General features: G+C 38.8%; 1 protein-coding gene across 2 annotated transcripts in view; it reads right to left on the bottom strand.

The window, feature by feature from the left end:
* PPP2R5A (protein phosphatase 2 regulatory subunit B'alpha) overlaps window positions 1-24,427 on the bottom strand; it is a 75,900-nt gene that overhangs the window by 33,967 nt on the left and 17,506 nt on the right. For both annotated transcript variants that reach the window (XM_005540775.5, XM_065541400.2), the window contains exon 2: window positions 1,035-1,231. In XM_005540775.5, coding sequence (XP_005540832.1) covers window positions 1,035-1,231 — 197 coding nt within the window. The remainder of the gene's footprint in view (window positions 1-1,034; window positions 1,232-24,427) is intronic.

Raw genomic sequence — 24,427 nt, 5'->3', positions numbered from 1 at the left:
GGCGTCAAGTGTTTCTCCCACCTCAGCCTCCCAAAGTGCTGCGTTTACAAGCATAAGCGAGCCACTGCACTGGACTAAATGTTTGTATTTTGTTAGTATACAATAAAATACAAAAAAAAAAAAAAACAAAAAAAAAACTCACAAATACTAAACAAAATCCTACTGTTTGATAGAAAATAAGGTTGAATTACTAATAAACAGCAAGAATCCTAAACAATCTTACTTCAAAAAAGTTGGCTGTAGTTTTTTTTCACATCAGATATTCCATTTATTTATCTTCTTAAAGATCCTGACTTTCAATTAAAGTGTTATACCTGACTCCCTTACCCACTACTTAAATGTGGAGATCCCTAGTCTTTCATCGGTCTTCCCTTTCCCCTTTAAAAGTTCTCAGTAATGGCCAGGTACAGTGGCTCACGCCTAAAATCCCAGCATTTTCGGAGGCCGAGGCGGGTGGATCACGATGTCAGGAGTTCAAGACCAGCCTGGCCAAGATGGTGAAACCCCATCTCTACTGAAAATACAAAAATTGGCCAGGCATGGTGGTGATGGGCACCTGTAATCCCAGCTACTCAGGAGGCTGAGGCAGAGAATTGCTTGAACCCGGGAGGCAGAGGTTGCAGTGAGCCGAGACTGCACCACTGCACTCCAGCCTGGGCTACAGAGTGAGACTCCGTCTCAAAACATAAATAAATAAATAAATAAAAATAAATAAAAGTTCTCAGTAACTATTCACCTCCATGACGTTAATTACCTATCGATCTGTATAATCCCAGGCCTAAATCCTTCTCTTAAGCTCTAGATCTGCACTATCCAATATGGGAGCCACCAGCCACTGTGACTCTCTCAATTCCCAAACTTGTATATGCAATGATGGTATCATTGGAATGGATGGGATAATCTTTCAAATGAACTATTTTTTAAAATTTGGGGGATGTATTGTACATTTATTTAAAATCAGTCTCATTAATCCATTATTATACCTCAGATCTTAAATTTACATACATCTGAGGAACATAAGTCTAGAGGCTTACCATTTTTACTATATCAGAATACGCTGATTCAACAATTACACCACGATTAGTTGAAACATACTCAACCAGTTCATTCAGTGTTGCTCTTTTAATTTCTTTGCTCTTCAAGTCTGAAACAGAGTCCATGAAATCAAACAGTATACAACACTGCTGCAACTTCTGACAGAAAAGATCTTGTTGTTCATTTGAAGTGGCATCTATAAATAAAAATAAAGAAAAACTTAGAAATAACCTACTCAGAAGTTACTTTTATATATTTATTAATTTTGTAGAAGCTATTCACATATGTAAAACTTCTTCCAAAAATCTAGTGAGAAATGTGCCCATCTAACCCCATCATTCAGGGATTCATACTGGACCCTTCTCTCTCTCTGATTACTCACAATCAATCATTAAAAAAATTGTTTTAAAGAAATGTGATCTTGCTACGTTGCCCAAGATAGACTCAAACTCCTGGGCTCATGTGATCCTCCTGCCTCAGCCTCCAGAGTAGTGGAGATTATGTGCCACCATGCCCAACTAATCATTAAATGTTATTGATTCAACGTCTTTAACATATTTGAAATCTATCCTTGTCACTCCCATTGTCATTTCAGACTCTCACCATGCCTCATCTGGACTACAGCAATGATATTCTAATTGCTCCTCTTATCCCATAATCATTACCACTCCTGACATACCCTCCAAACTACTTCAAAATGAGAGTCGGTGTGCTCAAGTTCCATGTTTTTCAACGATACTCCAATAATTAAATAATAAAGTTCAAACTCCTCTGGGCTGTATACAAAGTGCAGCTGTCTACTGTCAAGAGTCATCTCTTAACCTTTCCAACATGCCTTTTCATTTTCGTTAAACCATACTCTATGCAGTTCCCCGAAGGTTACACAATGTTTCCTCTGTCTGGAATGCCCTTCTTCCCACATTCCCACCCCAGGAACACTACCTACTTATAAAGTTTCAGCATAAGTCCCTTCTTTTTTTTTTTTAATTTTTATTTTTTTGAAACAAAGTCTTGCTCTGTCGCCCAGGCTGGAGTAGTTTTCAGAAGCTTTTCTTATGGTACTGAAGCTAAATTGGTTGGTTTATCCACTTTTACCCAAATATGTTTTAGGTGCATATCCCTATTATAGTATTTACTGTGCTTTACAGCAATTATATTTTACATATTCAGCACCCCTCAACTAAAAGCAGGAACCAACAGCCAGGCACAGTGGCTCACACCTATGTAATCCCAGCACTTTGGGAGGCCAAGGCAGACAGATCACTTGAAGTCAGGAGTTCGAGACCAGCCTTGCTAATATGGCAAAACACTGTCTTTACTAAAAATACAAAAATTATCAGGGTGTGGTGGCGCGTGCCTGTAATCCCAGCTACTCCGGAAGCTGAGGTAAGAGAATCACTTGAACCCGGGAGGCTGGGGTTGCAGCGAGCCGAGATCGCACCACTGCATTCCAGTCTGGGCAACAGAGACGACGTCTCAATCAATCAATGCAGAAACCAAGTTTTATTTATCTAATTATTTCTGTCTTTCTATCTCTCTACTTCTCTTTATCTTTCTAGTATCTAATACAATACCTGGCATATAATAGGTACTCAAAAAATGGGCCGGTGTGGTGGCTCATGCCTGTAATCCCAGCACGTTGGAAGGCTGAGGCAGGCGGATGACTTGAGGTCAGGAGTTCAAGACCAGCCTGGGCAAATGGTGAAACCCCATCTCTACTAAAAATACAAAAATGAGCTGAATGTGGTGGGGGGCACCTGTAATCCCAACTACTGGGAAGGCAGAAGCAGGACAATCACTGGAACGCGGGAGGTGGGGGTTGCAGTGAGCCGAGATAGTGCCACTGCACTCCAGCCTGGGCCACAGAGTGAGACTCAAGTCTTGATTTAAAAAAGCTTATTGTTTTATATTCTACTTATTACAAAAATACGGACACATTGTATCGATTTGATTCTAACAAATGTTAAATCCTTTTGTATCTAACCTTCAAAACCATAAAACTTCAATTCTGAACTTCCATATCTATAAACAAGGACTTCAATTAGCTCAATCACTTAAGATTATTGAACTTCTGAGAGTAAAATTTAAAAATTCAACTCTGATATTTAGCTCATAATATACAAAACTATTCTTCCATTCAAAACCAGTACATACTTTATATAAAGATACAGGCAAAAATCTTCGTAAAGATGGTAACCTAATCAAGAATGCCTATGCTTTGTAATTAACTCCAGGGCAGGAAGCTAAAAGGTAAAATTACCTTTCAATTATATTCAAGTTGCTGTCCTTAAAAAAGCTGATTTAGATAAGGTACTGCTGAACCGTAGTAGGTCAGGTATTCTAAGCATGTTCACACAAAGTCACAAGACATAAGGCACATTCTTTTCATTGGTCAATTATTATTAAATAATTTTACAATAAAACAAATGTGGATATATTATAAAGAACAGCAAAAGTCACATGATTTTTGAAGTAAAAATATGAAGACTTGAATTTGCTGCAGTTCATTTGTGGCTATGCCAGTAAAATAAGATAGCTCCACACTTACAAAGAACTTGTATTTAACACTTCCTGTTCCAAAATCAATAATGACTCTCTGCTTTATGAAGGCTAAAGTCTATAATCCTAAGATTGGCATTCAGAGTCCACGTAATATTGACATATATGACATTTTTCACTACCATATTGGTAGTTTTTGATTCAGGGTCACTTTTTTTTTTTTTTTTTTGAGACGGAGTCTCACTGTGTTGCCCAGGCTAGAGTGTGGTGGTGTGATCTCGGCTCACTGCAACCCCCGCCTCCTCCCAGGTTCATGTAATTCTCCTGCCTAAGCCTCCCAAGTAGCTGGGATTACAGGCCTGCACCACCACGCCCAGCTAATTTTTGTATTTTCTTTTAGTAGAGATGAAGTTTCACCATGTTGGCCAGCCTGGTCTCAAACTCCTGACCTTGAATGATCTGCCTGCCTCGGCCTCCCAAAGTGCTGGGATTACAGGTGTGAGCCACCACATCCTGATTCAGGATCACCTTTTATGAAACTGTTCTTAGGTGGGAATATTTTGATTTTTGATTAAAAAATATTTGATTTAAAAAAATTAAATTTGCAGCTATTTTTAATACTAAGTAATATGTCAAACAGTTGTCTTTATCCCAGAATTAAAATTAATTCTATTGGGGGTGAAAATGAAGCATGAGCCAACATACATGCTACATATAACCAGCAGTCTTATGTTTACTACCTTTTTTTATCCCAAAATGGCCATTAGTCATTCTAAGCAGAATCTGCTGCTTCTCTGTAAAATCAGTTGTTTCTTGAATGGCCCTTTTCTTAAATCTTCTGGGGCTTTTTACCCTTAAAGTTAAAATGGTTATGTGCATTTAATTTCCATTAATAAATGATGTCTCCTAATACTTAATTTATTTCAACTAACAAAAAGATGTCTGCTTGATATTACCACTTAGTTTGAAAACTAGAGATGGACACCTCTGCTTATGTATGTACTACACACTAAATGAGATACATGTTGACTATGTGGGCTATAAGAATCCTTCTCGATCCATAGTGTACAGGAAATCCCTATAGTTTTGTCAGTTATTCAGTAGTATCTTTATAGTTATCTATTTTCAAAGATATCTATATCCTTAATATATGGCTTTATTTTATAATATATATCTTTATAATTAATATAAATTCCATAATGATGACTTGGTGAAATAGTTGCCATACCTTGAGAGGCTACATTCTAACAGAGTTTTAAGATATATTTTAACTCTTTCTCCCTAACGCTAATAGTAATACAAACTCACACAAGATCCCACTTCAATTATGTGAATACCTTATATAGCCAGTCCTCTTCTCTCCTTCCTCCCACTACCACCTCCTCAATGTGAAACCAGCTCTCTTAATCTCTAAAGGCCGTGTGTTTGTTCAAAGTCTTTTCCCTACCTGAAATACTTCACTAGATTTCCTCCCCTATCTTTCCATATCCTACTTGCCCTTTAAGAACAAACTTAAATCTCACATTCTCCACAAAATTTCCCTTAGGTAGGTCAGGATATAATGATCTCTCCCACATCTCATGATCTATAGTGTTCACAACCTCAATTATGTATTTGAGTACCCATTATCTTTAGGCCTATATTCAACAGATGTTTCTTTCATCAACCACCAAAAGATTTCAGGCTCCTCAAGGGGAAGGATTATTCACTGTGCAGGGTTTCCTTTTTATTTCTTTTTTATCTAGGATAGGGTATATAAGGAGTTAATAAATACTTACTTGATGCTTCAAAAAACTCTCTGAATTTAAAGAATAAAGATACTGCACTGAAAAACAGTCTACTGAACAAGGAGAAGTTCAAAATTGGTGCTGGCTATTAACAGTGACATAAATAATGAATTACTACAACATGCCTATGTTTAAGAATTAATAATGCCGCGTGCGGTCGTGCCTGTAATCCCAGCACTTTGGGAGGCCTAGGCGGGCAGATCACAAGGTCAGAAGATCAAGACCATCCTGGCTAACATGGTGAAACCCCGTCTCTACTAAAAATACAAAATATTAGCCAGGCATGGTGTTGGGTGCCTGTAATCCCAGCTACTCGGGAGGCTGAGGCAGGAGAATGGCATGAACCTGGGACGCAGAGCTTGCAGTGAGCCAAGATTGCACCACTGCACTCCAGCCTGGGTAACAAAGTGAGACTATGTTTTAAAAAAAAAAAAAAAAGAATCGTAATGACCATTTTTATGAACAATCTACCTTGATGGTAGAATTAAATGGATTGAGATAACAATCATGAACATGAGTGCATATATTTCAAGGTGAAATACAAATGGAAAGTCTGTTTTTCTAACACTACAGGCTAAGTAGCCTGTGGCTAGGACAAAAAAAGACACAAAATAACTTTCAGGATTGGAAAATACAGTCATGCACCGCATAACAAAGTTTTGTCAACAACAGACTGCATATGTAATGGTGGTCCCATATAAACCGTATTTTTACTGTACTTTTTCTTGTTTAGATACACATATACTTACTTTTCAAATTGCCTACAGTATTCAAACAGTAACATGCTGTGCAGGTTTGTACACAGCCTAGATGTGTAGTAAGCTATACCATTTAAGTTTGTGGAAGTATACTCTATGATGTTTGCACAATGACAAAACTGTCTAATAATGAATTTCTCAGTACATAGCCCCATCATTAAGCACAATCATAGTAGGTTTAAGAACATGTTACCCTTTTTTTTTTTTTGAGACGGAGTCTCGTTCTGTCACCCAGGTTGGAGTGCAGTGGTACAATCTCTGCTCACTGCAACCTCCGCCTCCCAGGTTCAAGAGATTCTCCTGCCTCAGCCTCCCAAGTAGCTGGGATTACAGGCGCTCACCACCACGCCCGGCTAATTTTTGTATTTTTAGTAGAGATGGCATTTCACCATGTTGGTCAGGCTGGTCACCATCTCCTGACCTCGTGATCCACCCGCCTCAGCCTCCCAAAGTGCTGGGATTACAGGGGAGAGCAACCATGCCCAGCCCCATGTTACACATTTTTTATTTTATTTTATTTTATTTTATTTTTTTGAGACAGAGTCTCGCTATGTCGCCCAGGCTGGAGTGCAGTGGCCGGATCTCAGTTCACTGCAAGCTCGGCCTCCCGGGTTTACGCCATTCTCCTGCCTCAGCCTCCCGAGTAGCTGGGACTACAGGCACCCGCCACCTCGCCCGGCTAGTTTTTTGTATTTTTTAGTAGAGACGGGGTTTCACCGGGTTAGCCAGGATGGTCTCGATCTGCTGACCTCGTGATCCACCCGTCTCGGCCTCCCAAAGTGCTGGGATTACAGGCTTGAGCCACCGCGCCCGGCCTACACATTTTTTAAAAAAGACTTTTTCTGGGCACCTAACTCTTGGGTCTCCTCCTCCAGAAAGAAATTAATGTTTTTCCATAGCTTATCCATTCAGTAATCCATTTCTTAGCCTGAAGATGCATTTAAATTTGTTTTTGTGTTTTCTCCCCCAGAACTATATCCCAGCATTACATAATGCTTGGGTGGGATAGGTCACATCTGAATTCTCCCAAACATCAGAAGTATTTAGAAGCAGTTAATGTTACAACTCCACTGGCTCTGGGTTAAAACAGAAGTTTCCAATTCTTGATTATTTTTAGGTATTATGATATAGAAAGATCTTTTCCTACTAAACCCTTCCCATTAAGTACATAACGTCTATTGAGCAGTCTGCTGTGCTCCATATTAAAATACAGTACTACTGCTAACGTTAGTACTTCATTCCAAAGACAATTCTAAGTGTTTTATATGCACTAATTTCACTCTCACAACAATCTTTTGAAGCAAATTCTGAAAGAGATGATTTCCTGCCTTCAAAAGACTAGAAGCAAGTTGAGAAGGGAAGATACAGAACACAGAAAGTAATGCTATCAGGCAAAACGGAAAAGGTACTACCACAGTATATATTTACCACATCTATACTGACTACTCTCCACACAATCTGGAATCAAAAAGAATTCAAGCGTGCTTACAAGATTAAATATAAACAGAAAAATTAAAAATGAAATCAGAGGGCCGGGAGCAGTGGCTCATGCCTGTAATCCCAGCACTTTGGGAGGCTGAGGTGGGCGGATCACGAGGTCAGGAGATCGAGACTATCCTGGCTAACACGGTGAAACCCTGTCTCTATTAAAAATAAAAAAAATTAGCCGGGCGTGGTGGCGGGAGCCTGTAGTCCCAGCTACTCAGGAGGCTGAGGCAGGAGAATGGTGTGAACCCGGGAGGTGGAGCTTGCAGTGAGCCCAGATCCTGCCACTGCACTCCAGCCTGGGCAACAGAGCAAGACTCCATCTCAAAAAAAAAAAAAGAAAATAAAATAAATTAAAAAAATGAAATCACAATTAATTAAATGCAAGAAAGCTTTACAAGATATTTGACTGCTATATTTAAGGGCTTTTGTTTTTACTAAGTTTCTTGGCAGCTAAGGTAAAACAGTTGTGAAGAGTAAGCCATACTGTAAACGGTTAAATGAGAGAAGAGAAGCTGCTGTTATGTACTGCTGGTTGGCCTACTTGTAGGTTCAAGACATGCAACATTTTTATATAGGTCAAAAACATTTTTATGGTAGTTATCCTGTAAGAAAAGATGGTAATCATAGTTTTCATTATTTAAAAAATTACGAAATATTTTGCATTTGTAGATGCTTAATATGTCCCAACTCTAGTACATTTGTGAAACAGTAACACTGAATTTTCTCATAAGAAAAAAGAGCAGAAAATATAAATAGGTTGAAAAAAGATCAGCCTATCTTCTTGTTATATTTCATAAACATGAGTAACAATCTGTAAGAAAAAGAGCACATAGGCCAGGCATGGTGGCTCACGCCTGTAATCCCAGCACTTTGGGAGGCTGAGACGGGCGGATCACCTGAGGTCAGGAGTTTGAGACCAGCCTGGCCAACATGGTGAAACCCCACCTCTACTAAAAATACAAAATGTTAGCCGGGCATGGTGGTGCACATCTGTAATCCCAGCTACTTGGGAGACTGAAGCAGGAGAATCGCTTGAACCCGGGAGGCAGAGGTTGCAGTGAGCTGAGATCACACCATTGCATTCCGACCTAGGCAACGAGAGCAAAACTTTGTCTCGAAAAAAAAAAGAAAAGAAAAAGAACACATAATAAATCTGTTAAATGTAAAAAGCACAGACAATATCTGCACTGGCCACTTTATTCTTCAGCTTCTCCGTTTTAAGAATTCTTGCAAATGAAGTCTGTCATAATGATGTTTCAGTCTGGCAATTGGGCTGATGCTGATTATCCATTTGCCATTCTCACTACGGATGATAACATCCATTCTGATTCCTACGGTGACAGCTTGCTCACCTGGCATTCTCCCTGCAAGAGATGCTGATATTTTCTATCAGAATTTCACTTAAAGGTTTAAAAATGAAAACGTCTTTAGAAACAAACAAGTTCACAGGAAAAATTCACACCACCTTACAGCGCTGCATCATCAGCAACTAGAGTTGTGGCTGACAAGGTAACTTTTGGATCATGCCCTGAGTACTACAACACAGTAGTTTGCTCAGTCACTCTGAATTTAATTATTATAAGAGGTCCAAGTTTTGTTGGGACAATTTTAACCAGGTTTTCTTGAACCGATGACATATATCTGTTTCAAATGGATGCTGATTTCTTCCAAAATGTATAAACAAATGAGTAAATAAGGGATGCGTATTTAAGGTCCTAGTGACCTCTATTTAAATGAAGAGAATGTCCTACATGTAAACTTATAAGTATACAGTTGATCTGCATTATCCATGGGGACAAGTTCCTGGACTCCCCTGGATACCAAAATCTGAGGATGCTCAAGTCCCTCATGTAAAATGGTCTAGTATTTCCATCAACCTATGCATAGCCTCCTGTATACTTTTTTAAATCATGTCTATATTACTTACACCTAACACAATGTAAATGCTATGTAAACAGTTGTTATACTATATTATCTAAGGAATAATGAGCTGAAAAAAAGTCTGTACATATTCTGTATAGACTCTTCCTCCCTCCCCTGGAGTATTTTTGATCCAAGGTTGGTTGAATCCACAGATGTGGAACCCACAGATATGGAGGGCCAACTGTATTTTGGTCTTCCCAAGTATTTACCAAGGAACAATTCAGACTACTATCTACTATCATGGTATATCATATTTAACCATTTCCAATGCCTTAAGTCTTTGTGTTGCCTCAAGGAAATTTGACTACGCACTTACTTAATATATGTAATAACCTGCAGCATCAATTTGTGGTCATCTCTTCAGCATCAGAGTTAGGATTTATTAAAAGCATTCTTCCAAAAATAAAAAATAAAATTTAAAAACAGCATTCTTCTAGAAAATATCACTAAATCCACAATATAAAGAGCTCTGCATGAATATTATGAAAGGTACAACAAACTGCACAATCTAGGAATTATCTTTTTAAAAAAACAGATATGCTTTGCTTTGCTAAATACATAATTAATTTAAATTTGGCTAAAAGATGTGTTTTTAAAGCACATTTTAAACTGTATTTCAATTTATTATGACTGCCACTTGATCTCACTAAAGATAATTCTCAACACTGTAAAAATCCCTGCATGGCCTCAAGCCAAGGGTGACTCAAGATAACTCTAGGGAAGGGCAGAATTTCACCTTTGGAGGATTATTAACACACCTTTTAAAACTCACAAAAGCCCTGCTAGGTTTTTCCTAAATTCTTACGTTTTTTTCAATACTCAACTTGAAAATATATCTGGCTCACACTTTTTTTTTTTTTTTTTTTTGAGACTGAGTCTCAGCTCACTGCAACCTCTGCCTCCCGGGTTCAAGTGATTCTCCTGCCTCAGCCTCCCAAGTACCTGGGACTACAGGTGCCACTACCACGCTCAGCTAATTTTTGTATTTTTAGTAGCGATGAGGTTTCACCATCTTGGTCAGACTGGTCTCAAACTCCTGACCTTGTGATTCGCCCGCCTTGGCCTCCTAAAATGCTGGGAATATAGGCATGAGCCACTGAACCTGGCCCTGGCTCACATTTTTAAGAAACACTGCTCTAGTATACTGTTTTTCAAAGTGTAGGTTGCACACCATTGGTGGGCAGTAAGATCAAGTTAGTGGGTCACAACCAGAGTTTAAAAAAAAAAAAATCAGAGTGCATTGCACGTAAGGATATTATGTCATGGAATTATGTAAGTTGTGAAGTAAAATGTATTTCTCACTATAGTTTACAGTCAAAAAGAGTTTGAAAACCATTGCTTTACAATATGTGAAGTACTTCAGGTTCCCACACTACACAGCATGCCCAAGATCATAAAGCAAATTTGTACTGAAGCTAGGACTTAAACCACCTAGAATGTAAGGTGAACAAGTATGAGAATACTGTTTTTGAAATATCAAATGTTCCTTTAAAAGCTGTATCCTAAATCGTTACCCATTAGAGATTCACAGTACATATCAGTTAAAAATGGCAATTTTGTTTATTTTCTCTCCTTCTCTCTAAAATAAAAGTAGACCCCCCCACCAAAAAAAAAAAAAAAAAAAGATAAAAACCCACAGTAACAGAGAACAGAAGAATAGGCCCTTAGGCAAGAGACTTCAACAAATTTCAGGGAAAACTCAAAGTAGGTGGAGAAGTGGTAACTGGCAAAACTAAGAGGAAGTCACGTCCTAGAATAAAAAGAAGGGGGAATACAGACAAGGGTCCTACAGAAACTTCAGATTAGCGGGAATACAGACAAGGGTCCTACAGAACTTCAGATTAGTTCAAGATTAAGAAATATCTAGTGAAACAGAGGAAAGGATCAAGACATGAACTAAAATGGGGGATTAAATAAAAGTCTGGATTTGCTGAAGAGTCTACCATCCCATTCCAAAAGACAGTCAAGCATTCATGCTTCAGGCAAGAAAATTAGAAGGTTCTTCCCTACCGAAACTGAATAGTGCCAGAGGAGGATTCCTACATTCCAACATTTAACTAGTTCCCTAACCAATTACTCTAAACAAAACCAGATAATCAATAAACCCCAACCAACTCTTACAGTAATTTTTTGTTTATCCATACATATTAATGGAAAATAAAGGATCACCAGACATTCAAGGAAAAACTACAACATGACATAAAACCAAATACAGAGAAAAACATGATCCCAAAGGGATAATTCAGCACATCACTGAAAATTCAGATGCCCAGGAGAGAAGAATAAAAGCTTTCAGATTTAAAAAAAAAAAAAAAAAAAAAAAAAGTCATCCACAAAGGAATCAGAGGTTAAATATCCATGGAATTTCTTATCAGCAAAAAGTCATGCCAGAAGATAATGGGGCTATCCTATTAGAATTCTAATGCCAGTCTAGAACTCTATAACTAGTCAACTATCAATTAAGTACAGAGGTTCAGGAAGGGCATTTTTAGACATGTTCTGGATTAGGCTTTGGTTTAAGGAAATGTTATGGCTGTTTGATCTTCTATTCAGACCACTCAAACTTTCTCCAAATCAGCAGTAAGACTGTTCTGCTTTCCTATCATGCATGTGGTCACTGGAGTAGCACTTTTAATGTCCTTCAAGAGTTTTTCCTTTGCATTCACAACTTAGCTATTTGGTACAAGAGGCCTAGCTTTTGGCCAATCACAGCTTTCAACATGCCTTCCTCACTAAGCTTAATCATTTCTAGTTTCTGATTTAAAGTGAGGTGTGAGACTCTCCTTTCACTTCAACACTTAGCAGCCATTGCAGAGGTATTTCATTGGGAATAGGGAGGCCCAAGGAGAGGAAGAGAGACCAGGAAATGGCTGGTTGGTGGAGCCGTCAGAACACAAACAATACCTACTGATTAAGTTTGACATCTTATATGGGTATGGTTCATGATACCCCAAAACAATTACAATAGTAACATTAAAGATCACTAATCGGAGACGACCATAATAGATAGAATAATGCAAAAGTTTGTAATATTGCGAGAATCTCCAAAACGTGACACAGACACACAAAGTTAGCACATGCTATTGGAAAAATGGGACCAACAGACTTGCTCAATGCAGGTTTGCAAAAACCTTCCATTGTTTTAAAAAAATAAAACCCACAATATCTGGGAAATGCAATAAAGTGAAGCACAATACAATGAGATGTATGTATACTTCATATTTACATAAAATGAAAATATCAGAGAAATAATCTATATAGTTGAGTACATAGCCTGGCTTATTTCAATGACTCATTCAATATTAGCAAACTTTGTGAGAATTTTTTGAAGTAAATTAGAATCTTTAGGAAAATGCTGCAAAGAAGTTTTACATTATGTTCTTGAATGTCAATTTATGAAACCTACTTAGGAAGACTGTACAACTAAATAGGTCTTCAAGACAAGTTTGGGTGTTTTAACTCTGTGTAACATATATCTGACTACAGAAATGTCACGCAAAATGAAACCTCATTCTCAACCATGCAGGGATGTTAGTATACCCTCAAAAGAGAGTAAGTCCAGTTTCCCAAGGAGCTTAGTGTTCATGATGAATTTTCAATGTCTGAGTCTATTCCTCTGCCTTACAAACTCAGCTGTTTTTTAAAATCATACATAACACAAATTCCCCAAGCTCACAAAACAGTAATAAATACCAATTTATTAATCCAGGATGAGAAACTATTCCCCATATACTATATTAGAATATTCTGATTATGTGTTCCCATAGGAAACTTATAAAACAAGACAAATCATAAGCATAATGATGCCTGGGGTATTCATTTTCTATTCTTAGTAACAAATTATCCCAAAACTCTGCGGCTTAAAACAATTAATGGGCTGGGCGTGGTGGCTTATGCCTGTAATCCCAACACTTTGGGAGGCTGAGGCAGGAGAACTGCTTGAGCCCAGGAGCTGAAGACCAACTTGGGCAACATAGCGAGAACTTGTCTCTACAAAAAATTTAAAATTTAGCCAGACTTGGCTGGGCACAGTGGCTCATGCCTGTAATCTCAGTACTTTGGGAGGCTGAGGCGGGCATATCACTTCAAGTCAGGAGTTGAGACCAACCTGGCCAATATGGTGAAACCCCATCTCTACTAAAATACAAAAAAAAATTAGCCAGGCATGGTGGCATGTGCCTGTAGTCCCAGCTACTCAGGAGGCTGAGGCAGGATAATAGCTTGAACCCGGGAAGCGGAGGTTGCAGTGAGCAGAGACTGAGCCACTGCACTTCAGCCTGGGCATCGCAGCGAGACTCCATCTCAAAAAAAAAAAAAAAATTAGGCTTGATGGCACACACCTGTAGTTCCAGCTACTTGGAGGCTGAAGTGGGAGGATCACTTGAGGCCAGAGGGTTGAAGCTGCAGTAAGCTGTGATCATGCACTCTAGCCTGGGCAACAGAGCAAGAACCCATCTTAATTTAAAACAAAACAAAACAAAACAAAACACTACCTTTCTCAATTTGTGTCAGCGATTCAGAAAGGACAGAACAGGAATACCTTATCTCTGCCCCATGATGTCTAAGGCCTCAGCTAAAGGACTAGAAAGCTAGAGGATGGAATTCTGACAAGGCTAAATCACTCATATGTCTGGTAGTTGATGGCTTTTGACTGACAGACTACCTGGGGCTAGTACCAGAACCTCCAACATATAACCTCTCCATGCGGTCTGAGCTCCCTCCTAATATGGTGACTGTGTTCCAAGGGCAATGAATCTGAGAAGTCTAATGAAAAACAAGCAAGGCTCTTATGAATATAATTATAAAACATTCTTGAAATGTATTAAAGAGATAAATAAATGGAGATATACTATATTCATGGGTGAGAAGAATCAATGTTTTCCCCCAATGAATCTACACAAGGAACACAATTCAGATTAAATTCTCAATAGGGTATTTGGTGGAACCATTAGAGTTGTTCTTAAAAATGCGCCTGGAAAAATAAAGTGAAAAAGAATAGCCAAGATGATTTTTAAGAAGATGAAGAAGGGAAGAGTCATCTTACCACATTTAGTAATTAAAACCACATGGTATTGTGCAGGAATTTACAGACCACTGAGGAAAAAAAAATAAGGCACTTAGAAACATGCCAGCATACACATACAAAAGGTTAGTATATAATAGGGTTGGTGTTTAAAAAAAAAAAAAAAAAAGGCAGTAGGAAATATTTAAAATTCAATAAATTATTCCAACTACTCATATGAAAAAAATTAAAATTAGACCCTTCACACACAAAAATTAGTCCCAAGAGAACTAAAAAATTAAATGTGGACAAGAAATTGGTATACAGAGTGTACAAAAGAACACCTACAAATCATTAAGAAAAAAAACAAAATCTATAGGAAAAAAAGGTCACATGAAACATAAATGACTGATAAGCATATGAAAAGATATTCAACCACACTGGTAACCAAAAAAATGTATGTATGAACGGTATACATGAATTTATACATGAAATGTCATACATCACTTTATACCTATTGGGTAAGAATGACAAAAAGTGTGGGCAAGACTTCTTCCAGAAGACTAACCTTCCCACTGTAAACTACTAAAAACTGAACAAAATATATAAAACAATAGTTTTCAGATGCTGGAAACAGGCAGTAGAGGACTGTGATCCCTGTGGGAAGGAAAACAAAGCCCCACAATCACACCAGCTTCCTACCTGCTAGGGCTCTCCAGAAGAGAGAAGGCACAGGAAAAAAAAATCCCTAAAAGAACAAGCAGATTTAATGAGCAAAATAAAGACTACAGATAGGGCTACTGAGGTGGCTAGGATTTGCATAGAAAAGTATTAAAGAGAAGGCAACTATACAGAGAAGGAACTTTCTATTTTCTCTATTTATGTTGAAGTGATATTTTATTTTATTCTATTTATGTAACAAAACTTTTTTTAATGTAAAACCAGCCTTGCATTCCTGGCATAAATCCCACATGATCAAAATATTGCATTCTATTTATATATTTCAAATTCAATTTGTTAATATTTTGTATACAACTTTATTGTTCAAGTTGGGCGTGGTGGCTCACGCCTATAATCCCAGCACTTTGGGAGACAGAGGCGGGTAGATCACGAGGTCGGGAGATCGAGACCATCCTGGCTAACACAGTGAAACCCCGTCTCTACTAAAAATACAAAAAAATTAGCCGGGCGTGGTGGCGGGCACCTGTACTCCCAGCCACTCGGGAGGCTGAGGCAGGAGAATGGCGTGAACCCGGGAGGTGGAACCTTTAGTGAGCCGAGATCACGCCACTGCACTCCAGCCTGAGGGACAGAGAGAGACTCCGTCTCAAAAAAACAAAAAACAAAAAAAAAGACAAAAAAAACTATGTTCATAAGGGATGTTGGTCTATAATTTTCTTGTAATTTCCCTCTTGGGGTTTTAAATTAGGAATCAGTCAAATAGGTATGCAACTATTCAGATTTTTGTTTCTTCTTGTGTCCGTTTCAGAAAGCTGTTTATTTCAAGGAATTTTCCCATTTCCTCTTAGGTTTTCAGATTTATTCGCATGATTATGTACCTGAAAGCTATGAAGTCCTAAATAAGGCGAACGTACTAATTATTACTACAAAAAAAAGCTAACATTGTAGTCCAGAGGGATATCAACTTCTGACAAGACAAGGTGAGAAGTTCCACAGACCTACTCACCAGGGAAACTGATAGAAGTTATGTTTAAAACAGCCATTTTTATAGCCTCTGAAATGGTCCTAAGGGCAAACAGCAAAAAACCATTTATTCAGGAATATCTATGAAAATTTGGTTAGAATAGCAAGAGCTAGTGGTACAGTCATGCATCACTTAAAACGACAGAAATACATTCTGAGAATGCATCCTCAGGCGGTTTCATCATTGTGTGAACATCACAGAATGTATTACACAAACTTAGATGGCACAGCCTACTACACGCCTAGGTTATATGGTAGAACCTACGACTCCTAGGCTACAAACCTGTAAGCATGCTACTATACTAAATACTATAGGCAATTTGTAAGTGTATCCAAATATAGAAAGGTATGATAAAAAATATGGTATAAAAGATTTAAAAATGGCACTTAACATGAATAGAGCTTACAAGACTGGAAGGTGCTCTGGAGGAGTAAGTGGTAAGTGAATGTGAAGGCCTAGGACATTATTGCACACTACTACAGACTCTATAAACTGTATACTTAGGCTACCCTAAATTTATTTAAAACATTTTCTTTCTCCAATAATAACCTTAGCTTACTGTAACTTTTTTACTTTATATAAACTTTAAAATTTTAGCTTTTTTACTCTTTTGCAATAACATAGCTTAAAACACACACACTGTACAGCTGTATAAAAATATTTTTTCTATCAGTAGTCTATAAGCTTTTTTCTATTTTTCAGACTTTTTAACTTTTCAAACTTTTTTGTTAAAAACTAAGACACAAACACATATTGGCTTAGGCCTACAGACGATCAGGATCATCCACATCACTGTCTCATCTCCACATCTTCTAGAAAACCTCCTGAAGGGCCTGCCTGAGGCTGTTTTACAGCTAACTTTTTTTTACTTTTTTTTAAAATAAGTAGAAGGAGTACACTCTAAAATAATGATAAAAAATAGTATAATAAATACATAAGCCAGTAACATTTATTATCAAGTATTATGTATTGTACATAATTGTATATGTATATATACTTTTATATGATAGTGCAGTTGGTTTTTTTAGACTGGCATCACCATAAACACGTGAGTCACACCTTGTTCTATGAGCTAAAGCTACATCACTAGGGGATAGGAATTTTTCAGCTCCATTGTAATATTATGGGACCACCATCCTATATACCACATCATGGACCAAAACATCGTTATGCAGCACATGACTATATTTTAACCAAGACTGCTCCTTCCCCCTTGGCTCTGCTATGTAGAAAGGCAGCCGAGAACACAGGGATCCTCCTCTACTTCTAGCTCCCAGACATCTTTAGGTAAGGAGTAGGACATATCAGCATTTCTCATCCTTTCCACAGCTACTTATTGTTGCTAAGGATAAGTTCTAGACAAGTGCATCTGAAAGGCAGGCCTCCTTTCTTCTGCCCAACCTCCACGCATGGGGCAGAGGCTCTAACTTTTGTGCAACACTGCTAAAAAATACTGAGGCCTCAATTACCTTTGCTCTGGCCTATAAAGTGGTGATTCCACACTGGAAGAGGCAAGCCAAAAAGACCTCAGGCTACTGCCCCCACTTTCCCCAACTGCTCCTAAAGCAGGGTTTCAGAGAGAAGCATACTATTGTCCCCACCCCTAACTCAGAGCCTTGACTCTAGAGATTTTGCCTGGGGGGAGAAGTAGGCCATAAAACAGTTAGCTCTTCATCTTTTCTCAGAACAACTGACTTCTTTACAACAGGGCATTAAAAAAAAAGTTCAAGCCTAAGGGTACTCTTAAAAACAGTGGAGGTTTTGGTGAAAGATAATGGTGAAATTTGTAAATTCAATGAGGATACAGACTAAACTGTAGGCTATTTTTCAGGAGAGACCAAAAAAATAAAAAATAATAAAAATTAAAAATAAAACCCAGCAGTGTGGATGTTAGAACAAATATCACCACACACTGACCTTGGGAACTATTCCTTCAAAGGAGCCTGGATTTGATTGGATTAATCCATAGAACAATGTGTGCCCCAAAGCATTATTGAAAACAATTGAGAATCAGCTGAAAATCAATGGAACTTAACAGCTGGCAGTATGGTCAGGAAAAGACAAAGAGAACCCTGCCAAAACCACTGTCATCCCAAGGTGCCTGGGCATATCCAAAGCTGTACCTCTCTGAGGAACAAGATCAGAGGCTTTACAACGTATGGGGGAAAACTACACCCAGTCACTAAACAAATAAACAAGTGACAATAACAAGGTTGATACCCAGACTTGCTACCATATATTATTTAAAACAGCCGAGTCCAACCCTTAGGATGCGAGGACCTTTTTGCTTATCTGTGGTGGTGGGTATCACAAAAATTATGCATGGACTGTTTTTTTTCTTTTAGCTCGTCAGCTATTGTTAGTGTTAGTGTATTTTATGTGTGGCCCAAGACAATTCTCCCAATGTGGCCCAGGGAAGCCAAAAGGTTGGATACCTGTTATTTTAAATGTCCAGTTAATAACAAAATGGACAAAGAAACAGGAAAAGTATAACCCATGTGCCAGAAAAAAAGAAGGCTGTAGAACCTGCTTGTGAGAGTGACCATATGTTGGATTTAACATAACATATGACTTTAAAGTAGTCATTATAAATATGTTCAAAGAACTAAACTATGATTAAACAGTAAAGAAAGGTACGATGACAATGTCACATCAAATAGAGCATATCATAAAGAGATAGAATTTACAAAAAAAAAAAAAGGAATCAAATGCAAATCCTGGAGTTGAAAAACATAACAGCAAAATAAACTAAAGGGACCCATGAGGAGATGCGAACTGGCATTAGAAAGAATTGGGGAACCTGAAAATACATCAATAGAAATTATGCAATCTGAAGAACAGAAAGAAAAAAGAATGAAGAAAAATGAACAGATTCAGAGACCTGTAGGACACCATTAAGTGTAACAACATACAGCCGGGTGTGGTGGCTCACGCCTGTAATCCCAGCACTTTGGGAGGCCAAGGCGGGAGGATCACCTGAAGTCAGGAGTTTGAGACCAGCCTGGCCAGCATGGCAAAACCCCATCTCTACTAAAAGTACAAAACTTAGCCAGGCATGGTGGCAGGTGCCTGTAGTCCCAACTACTCAGGAGGGTGAGGCAGGAGAATCACTTGAATCTGGGAGGCAGAGGTTGCAGTGAGCCAAGATCATGCCACTGTACTCCAGCCTGGGCAATAGAGCAAGACTCCATCTCAAAAAAAAAAAAAAAAGTGTACCAACATAATGTATTGAATAACACAAACCTAACACAAGAAACTCCAAGAAGGATAAACTCAACAAGATCCACAAATAAACATCACGGTAAAAATGATGAAAGTCAAAGACAAGGAGAAAACCTTGAAAGCAGCAAGAGAAAAACAACTAGTTACTTTCAAGGGCTAAGATTAACAACTAACTTCTTAGCAAAAACAACTGAGGCCAGAAAACAGTGGAATAACATATTCAAAATGCTCAAAGAAAAAAAAAACTGTTACCAAAAATCCTGTATCCAATAAAACGATCTTTCAAAACTGAAGGCTTGGGAGCTGAGGCAGCTGGACTGCTTGAGCTCAGGAGCTCAAGATCAGCCTGAGCAACAGTTGAGACCCTGTCTCTACAAAAAATACAAAAATTAGCCAGGTGTGGTGGCAGATATTCTGAGGCAAGAAGATAACTTCTTAAAGGCTGAGGCAAGAAGATAACTTGAGCTCGAGAGGTAGAGGTTGCAGTGAGCCAAGATTGCACCACTGCACTCCAGCCTGGGCACTAGAGTGAGACCTTATCTCGAAAAGTATTTAAATCTTTAAAAAATGAAGGCAAAGGCCGGGCACGGTGGCTCACGCCTGTAATCCCAGCACTTTGGGAGGCTGAGACGGGCGGATCACGAGGTCAGGAAATCGAGACCATCCTGGCTAACACGGTGAAACCCCGTCTCTACTAAAAAGTACAAAAAACTAGCTGGGCGTGGTGGCTGGCGCCTGTAGTCCCAGCTACTTAGGAGGCTGAGGCAGGAGAATGGTGTGAACCCGGGAGGCGGAGCTTGCAGTGAGCCAAGATTGCGCCACTGCACTCCAGCCTGGGCGACAGAGAGGAGAGACTCCATCTCAAAAAAAAAAAAAAAAAAAAAAAAAAAAAAAAAAAAAAAAAAAAAAGAAGGCAAAATGAAGACATTCCTAAATAAATAAAAACGGAGAATGTTTTGCTAGCTGGTCTACCTTATAAGAAACACTAAAGGATTTCCTTCAGACTCAAAGCATATGACCACCAATGATAGTTTGAAATCTATATTTAAAAACATAGAGCACCAGTAAAGGTAATTATGTAATTATAAAGTACATTATAAATGCCTAGTTTTCTTTCTTCTCTTACCTGATTTTAACAGCCATTACATAAAATAGTATTATATAATGTATCGTTGGACGGTTAATATATAGAAATATAATGTATTTGCTAATAACAGCACAAACGAGGAGATGGGAGGAAAGTTGTGCTACATTAAAGAAATATCAGGCCGGGCGCGGTGGCTCAAGCCTGTAATCCCAGTACTTTGGGAGGCCGAGACGGGCGGATCACAAGGTCAGGAGATCGAGACCATCCTGGCGAACACGGTGAAACCCCGTCTCTACTAAAAATACATAAAAAACTAGCCGAGCGAGGTGGCGGGCGCCTGTAGTCCCAGCTACTCGGGAGGCTGAGGCAGGAGAATGGCGTGAACCCGGGAGGCGGAGCTTGCAGTGAGCTGAGATCCGGCCACTGCACTCCAGCCTGGGCGACAGAGCGAGCCTCTGTCTCAAAAAAAAAAAAAAAAAAAAAAAAGAAATATCTACTGGCCGGACGCGGTGGCTCACGCCTGTAATCCCAGCACTTTGGGAGGCCGAGGCGGGTGGATCACGAGGTCAGAAGATCAAGAGCATCCTGGCTAGCATGGTAAAACCCCATCTCTACTAAAAATACAAAAAATTAGCTGAGCGTGGTGGCGGGCACCTGTATTCCCAGCTACTGCAGAGGCTGAGGCAGGAGAATGGCGTGAACCCAGGAGGCGGAGCTGGCAGTGAGCCGAGATCGCGCCACTGCACTCTAGCCTTACCAACAGAGCGAGACTCCGTCTCAAAAAGAAAAAAAAAGAAGAAATAACTACTGATGGTAAAGTAATAATTATAACAATATATGCTCGGGGTTGTAACATTAATAGATATTATATAACACTAATATCACAAAAAAGGAGGAAAGGAAATAGAGGTATATAGGAATAATGATTCTACATCTCACTGGAACAAAGCCTGTATAAATTTGAAGCTGATTCTAACAAGTTAAGATGTATATAATAAACCTAAGGGCAACCACTAAAAAAAACAAAAACAAAAAAAAAAAAACTCTCAAAAATATGTAGTGAAAAATAATCATTACACAAGTTTAAATGCTGCATTAGAAAACATTCACTTAATACTAAGGAAAACAGAAAAAGAATACAATAAAATAGAAAAAAAAATACAGAACAAAAAAAGACATGAGGTACAGAGAAAATGAAAAGTAAAATGGCAGACATAAATCCAACTATATGAACAACTACATTAAGTGTAAATGGATTAACCGGAGGGGTGCGGTGACTCACACCTGTAATCCCAGCACTTTGGGAGGCCCAGGCAGGTGGATCACGAGGTCAGGATTTCAAGACCAGCCTGGCCAAGATGGCGAAATCCCGTTTCCACTAAAAACTACAAAAAAAATGAGCCAGGCATAGTGGCAGGTACCTGTAAGCCCAGCTACTCGGGAGGCTGAGGCAGGAGAACCGCTTGAACCCTGTCGGCAGAGGTTGCAGTAAGCAGAGACTGTGCCACTGCACTCCATCCTGGGAGACAGAGCGAGACTCCATTTCAAACAATAAATAAATAAATAAATGTAAATAGATTAACCAAGCCCATCAAAAGGTAGAGACTGTCAAACTGAATTTTTTAAAAATGATCTAAGTCTCCAGAAGATACAATTTAAATTTAAAAATACAAGTAGATTGAAAATAAAAAGATGAAGAATATATCATGCAAACAACCACAAGAAAGCTGGAATGGCTATACCAATATTAGATAAAATAGACTTTAAAAAATAGGTAACTGTTTGACATATACAGACAAAACAGACTTTAAAAACTTTTGTCTCTTATATCTTACACAGACATGGATATATATCAAACTATATATATTTTTAAAGTCTGTTTTGTTTAATATTAGTGTGGGATATGATGAGGTTTCTCTTCAAATAATCCGATTAATCTTTTATTCTTTAATTCATAGTTACCTCCCACTCAATTTTTCTCCTTTTTTCTTCTTTTCCCTTCTTGCCTTTGTTAAATGCCCAGGCCCTCCACACTACAAAGAGTTATCAGTACCAGCTCACATTCCTTTCCTTATTTGGAAGGAGGACTAACTTTCTGGCTCATTACAGACACCCCTTCCCCTGTTCCCTCCACTTTCCTTTACATGCCCACCCTATCTAAAAAAAAATAAAACGTTTAGCCAACCAGGATTAGTTTAGATTGTACGACCCAACCCCGGCCAATGGGGAAAGGGTACAGGGGCAGGACTTGCGTCAGGAATAAAGGCTCTTTGTTGCCCCTTTGTTCAGGTGTGCTCTCATGGCAACTGGCCAGGGAGCCACCCCTCTGCACATAAGTAAAATTGCTTTGCTAAGAATCCTTTGTTCAAGTATTCAATTTCCTTAGGATTTTGAGCATTATTCCTAACATTAGTATAGCCACTTCAGTTTTCTTGTGGTTGTTTGAATATATATTATTTTTCATCCTTAGATCTTACTTAGATATAAATATCATTATATAAATATACTCTTTATCTCATATCTAAAGAGCGTCATTTTGTAATGATGGAAGGGTCAGTCTCTCAGGAAGAGGGTAACAATTATAAACATATTTGCACCTACTAACACAGTACCAAAATATATGAAGAAAGACTGACAGAAACAAAGAGAGAAACAGAAAATTCAAAAGCAATAATAGTTGAAGCCTTCAACACCTCCTTTCAATAATGGATAGAACAATCAGGTGGAAGATCAATGAAGAGACAGAAAACTTTGAACATACATGAATTAACTACACCTAACAGGTGTCTATGGAACACTATAGAATTTATACTCACTATATAACACTCCACCCAACAACAGGAGAATATATATTCTCAAGCGCATATGGTACATTCCCCAGGACAGACCAGACCACATACCAGATAGTAAAACCTCAAAAATTTCAAAAGAACAGAAATACAAACTATGTTCTCTGACCACAAAGGAATAAAGCTAGAAATCAGTAACATTAAAAAATTGGGGGCGGGGCATGGTGGCTCACACCTGTAATCCCAGCACTCAGGGAGGCAGGGGTGGGTGGCTCACGAGGTCAGGAGATTGAGACCAGCCTGGCCAACATGGTGAAACCCCATCTCTACTAAAAATACAAAAATTAGCCAGGCATGGTGGCGTGTGCCTGCAGTCCCAGCTACTCAGGAGGCTGAGGCAGGAGAATCGCTTGAACCTGGAAGGTGGAGGTTGCAGTGAGCCGAGATCATGCCACTGCACTCCAGCCTGGGCAACAGAGACTCCATCTCAAAAAAAAAAAAAAAAAAAAAAAAAACCTGGGGCGGGGCTTGGTAGCATGAACCTATAGGCTTAGTTACTTGAGAGGCTGAGGCAATGAGGATCCCTTTGAGGCCAGGAGTTAAGAGGCCACAGCGTACTATTATAGCATCTGTGAACAGTCACTGCACTCAAGCCTGGGCAACATAGACCCCATCTCTCTCTTTTTTTTTTGAGACAGAGTTTTGCTCTTGTTGTGCAGGCTGGAGTGTAATGGCGTGATCTCGGCTCATCTCAACCTCCACCTCCCGGGTTCAAGAGATTCTCCTGCCTCAGCCTCCCAAGTAGCTGGGATTACAGGCATGTGCCACCACCCCAGCTAATTTTGTATTTTTAGTAGAGATGGGGCTTCTCCATGTTGGTCAGGCTGGTCTGGAACTTCCGACTTCAGGTGATCCGCCTGCCTTGGCCTCCTGAAGTGCTGGGATTACAGGCGTGAGCCACCGCACCCGGTTAACCCCTTCTCTTAAAAAATAGAAGTTAAAACATTTTTGGGAAATTCAAAAATATTTGGAAATTCAATGATTCTTAAACAACTAATGGGTCAAAGAAGAAACCTAAAAGAAAATAAAACATACATTAAGACAAATGAAAATGAAGACATAACAACCAAAA

Source organism: Macaca fascicularis, chromosome 1 (assembly GCF_037993035.2).
Source record: "Macaca fascicularis isolate 582-1 chromosome 1, T2T-MFA8v1.1".
NCBI lineage: Eukaryota > Metazoa > Chordata > Mammalia > Primates > Cercopithecidae > Macaca > Macaca fascicularis.
This window is presented reverse-complemented; position numbering and strand designations above follow the sequence as displayed.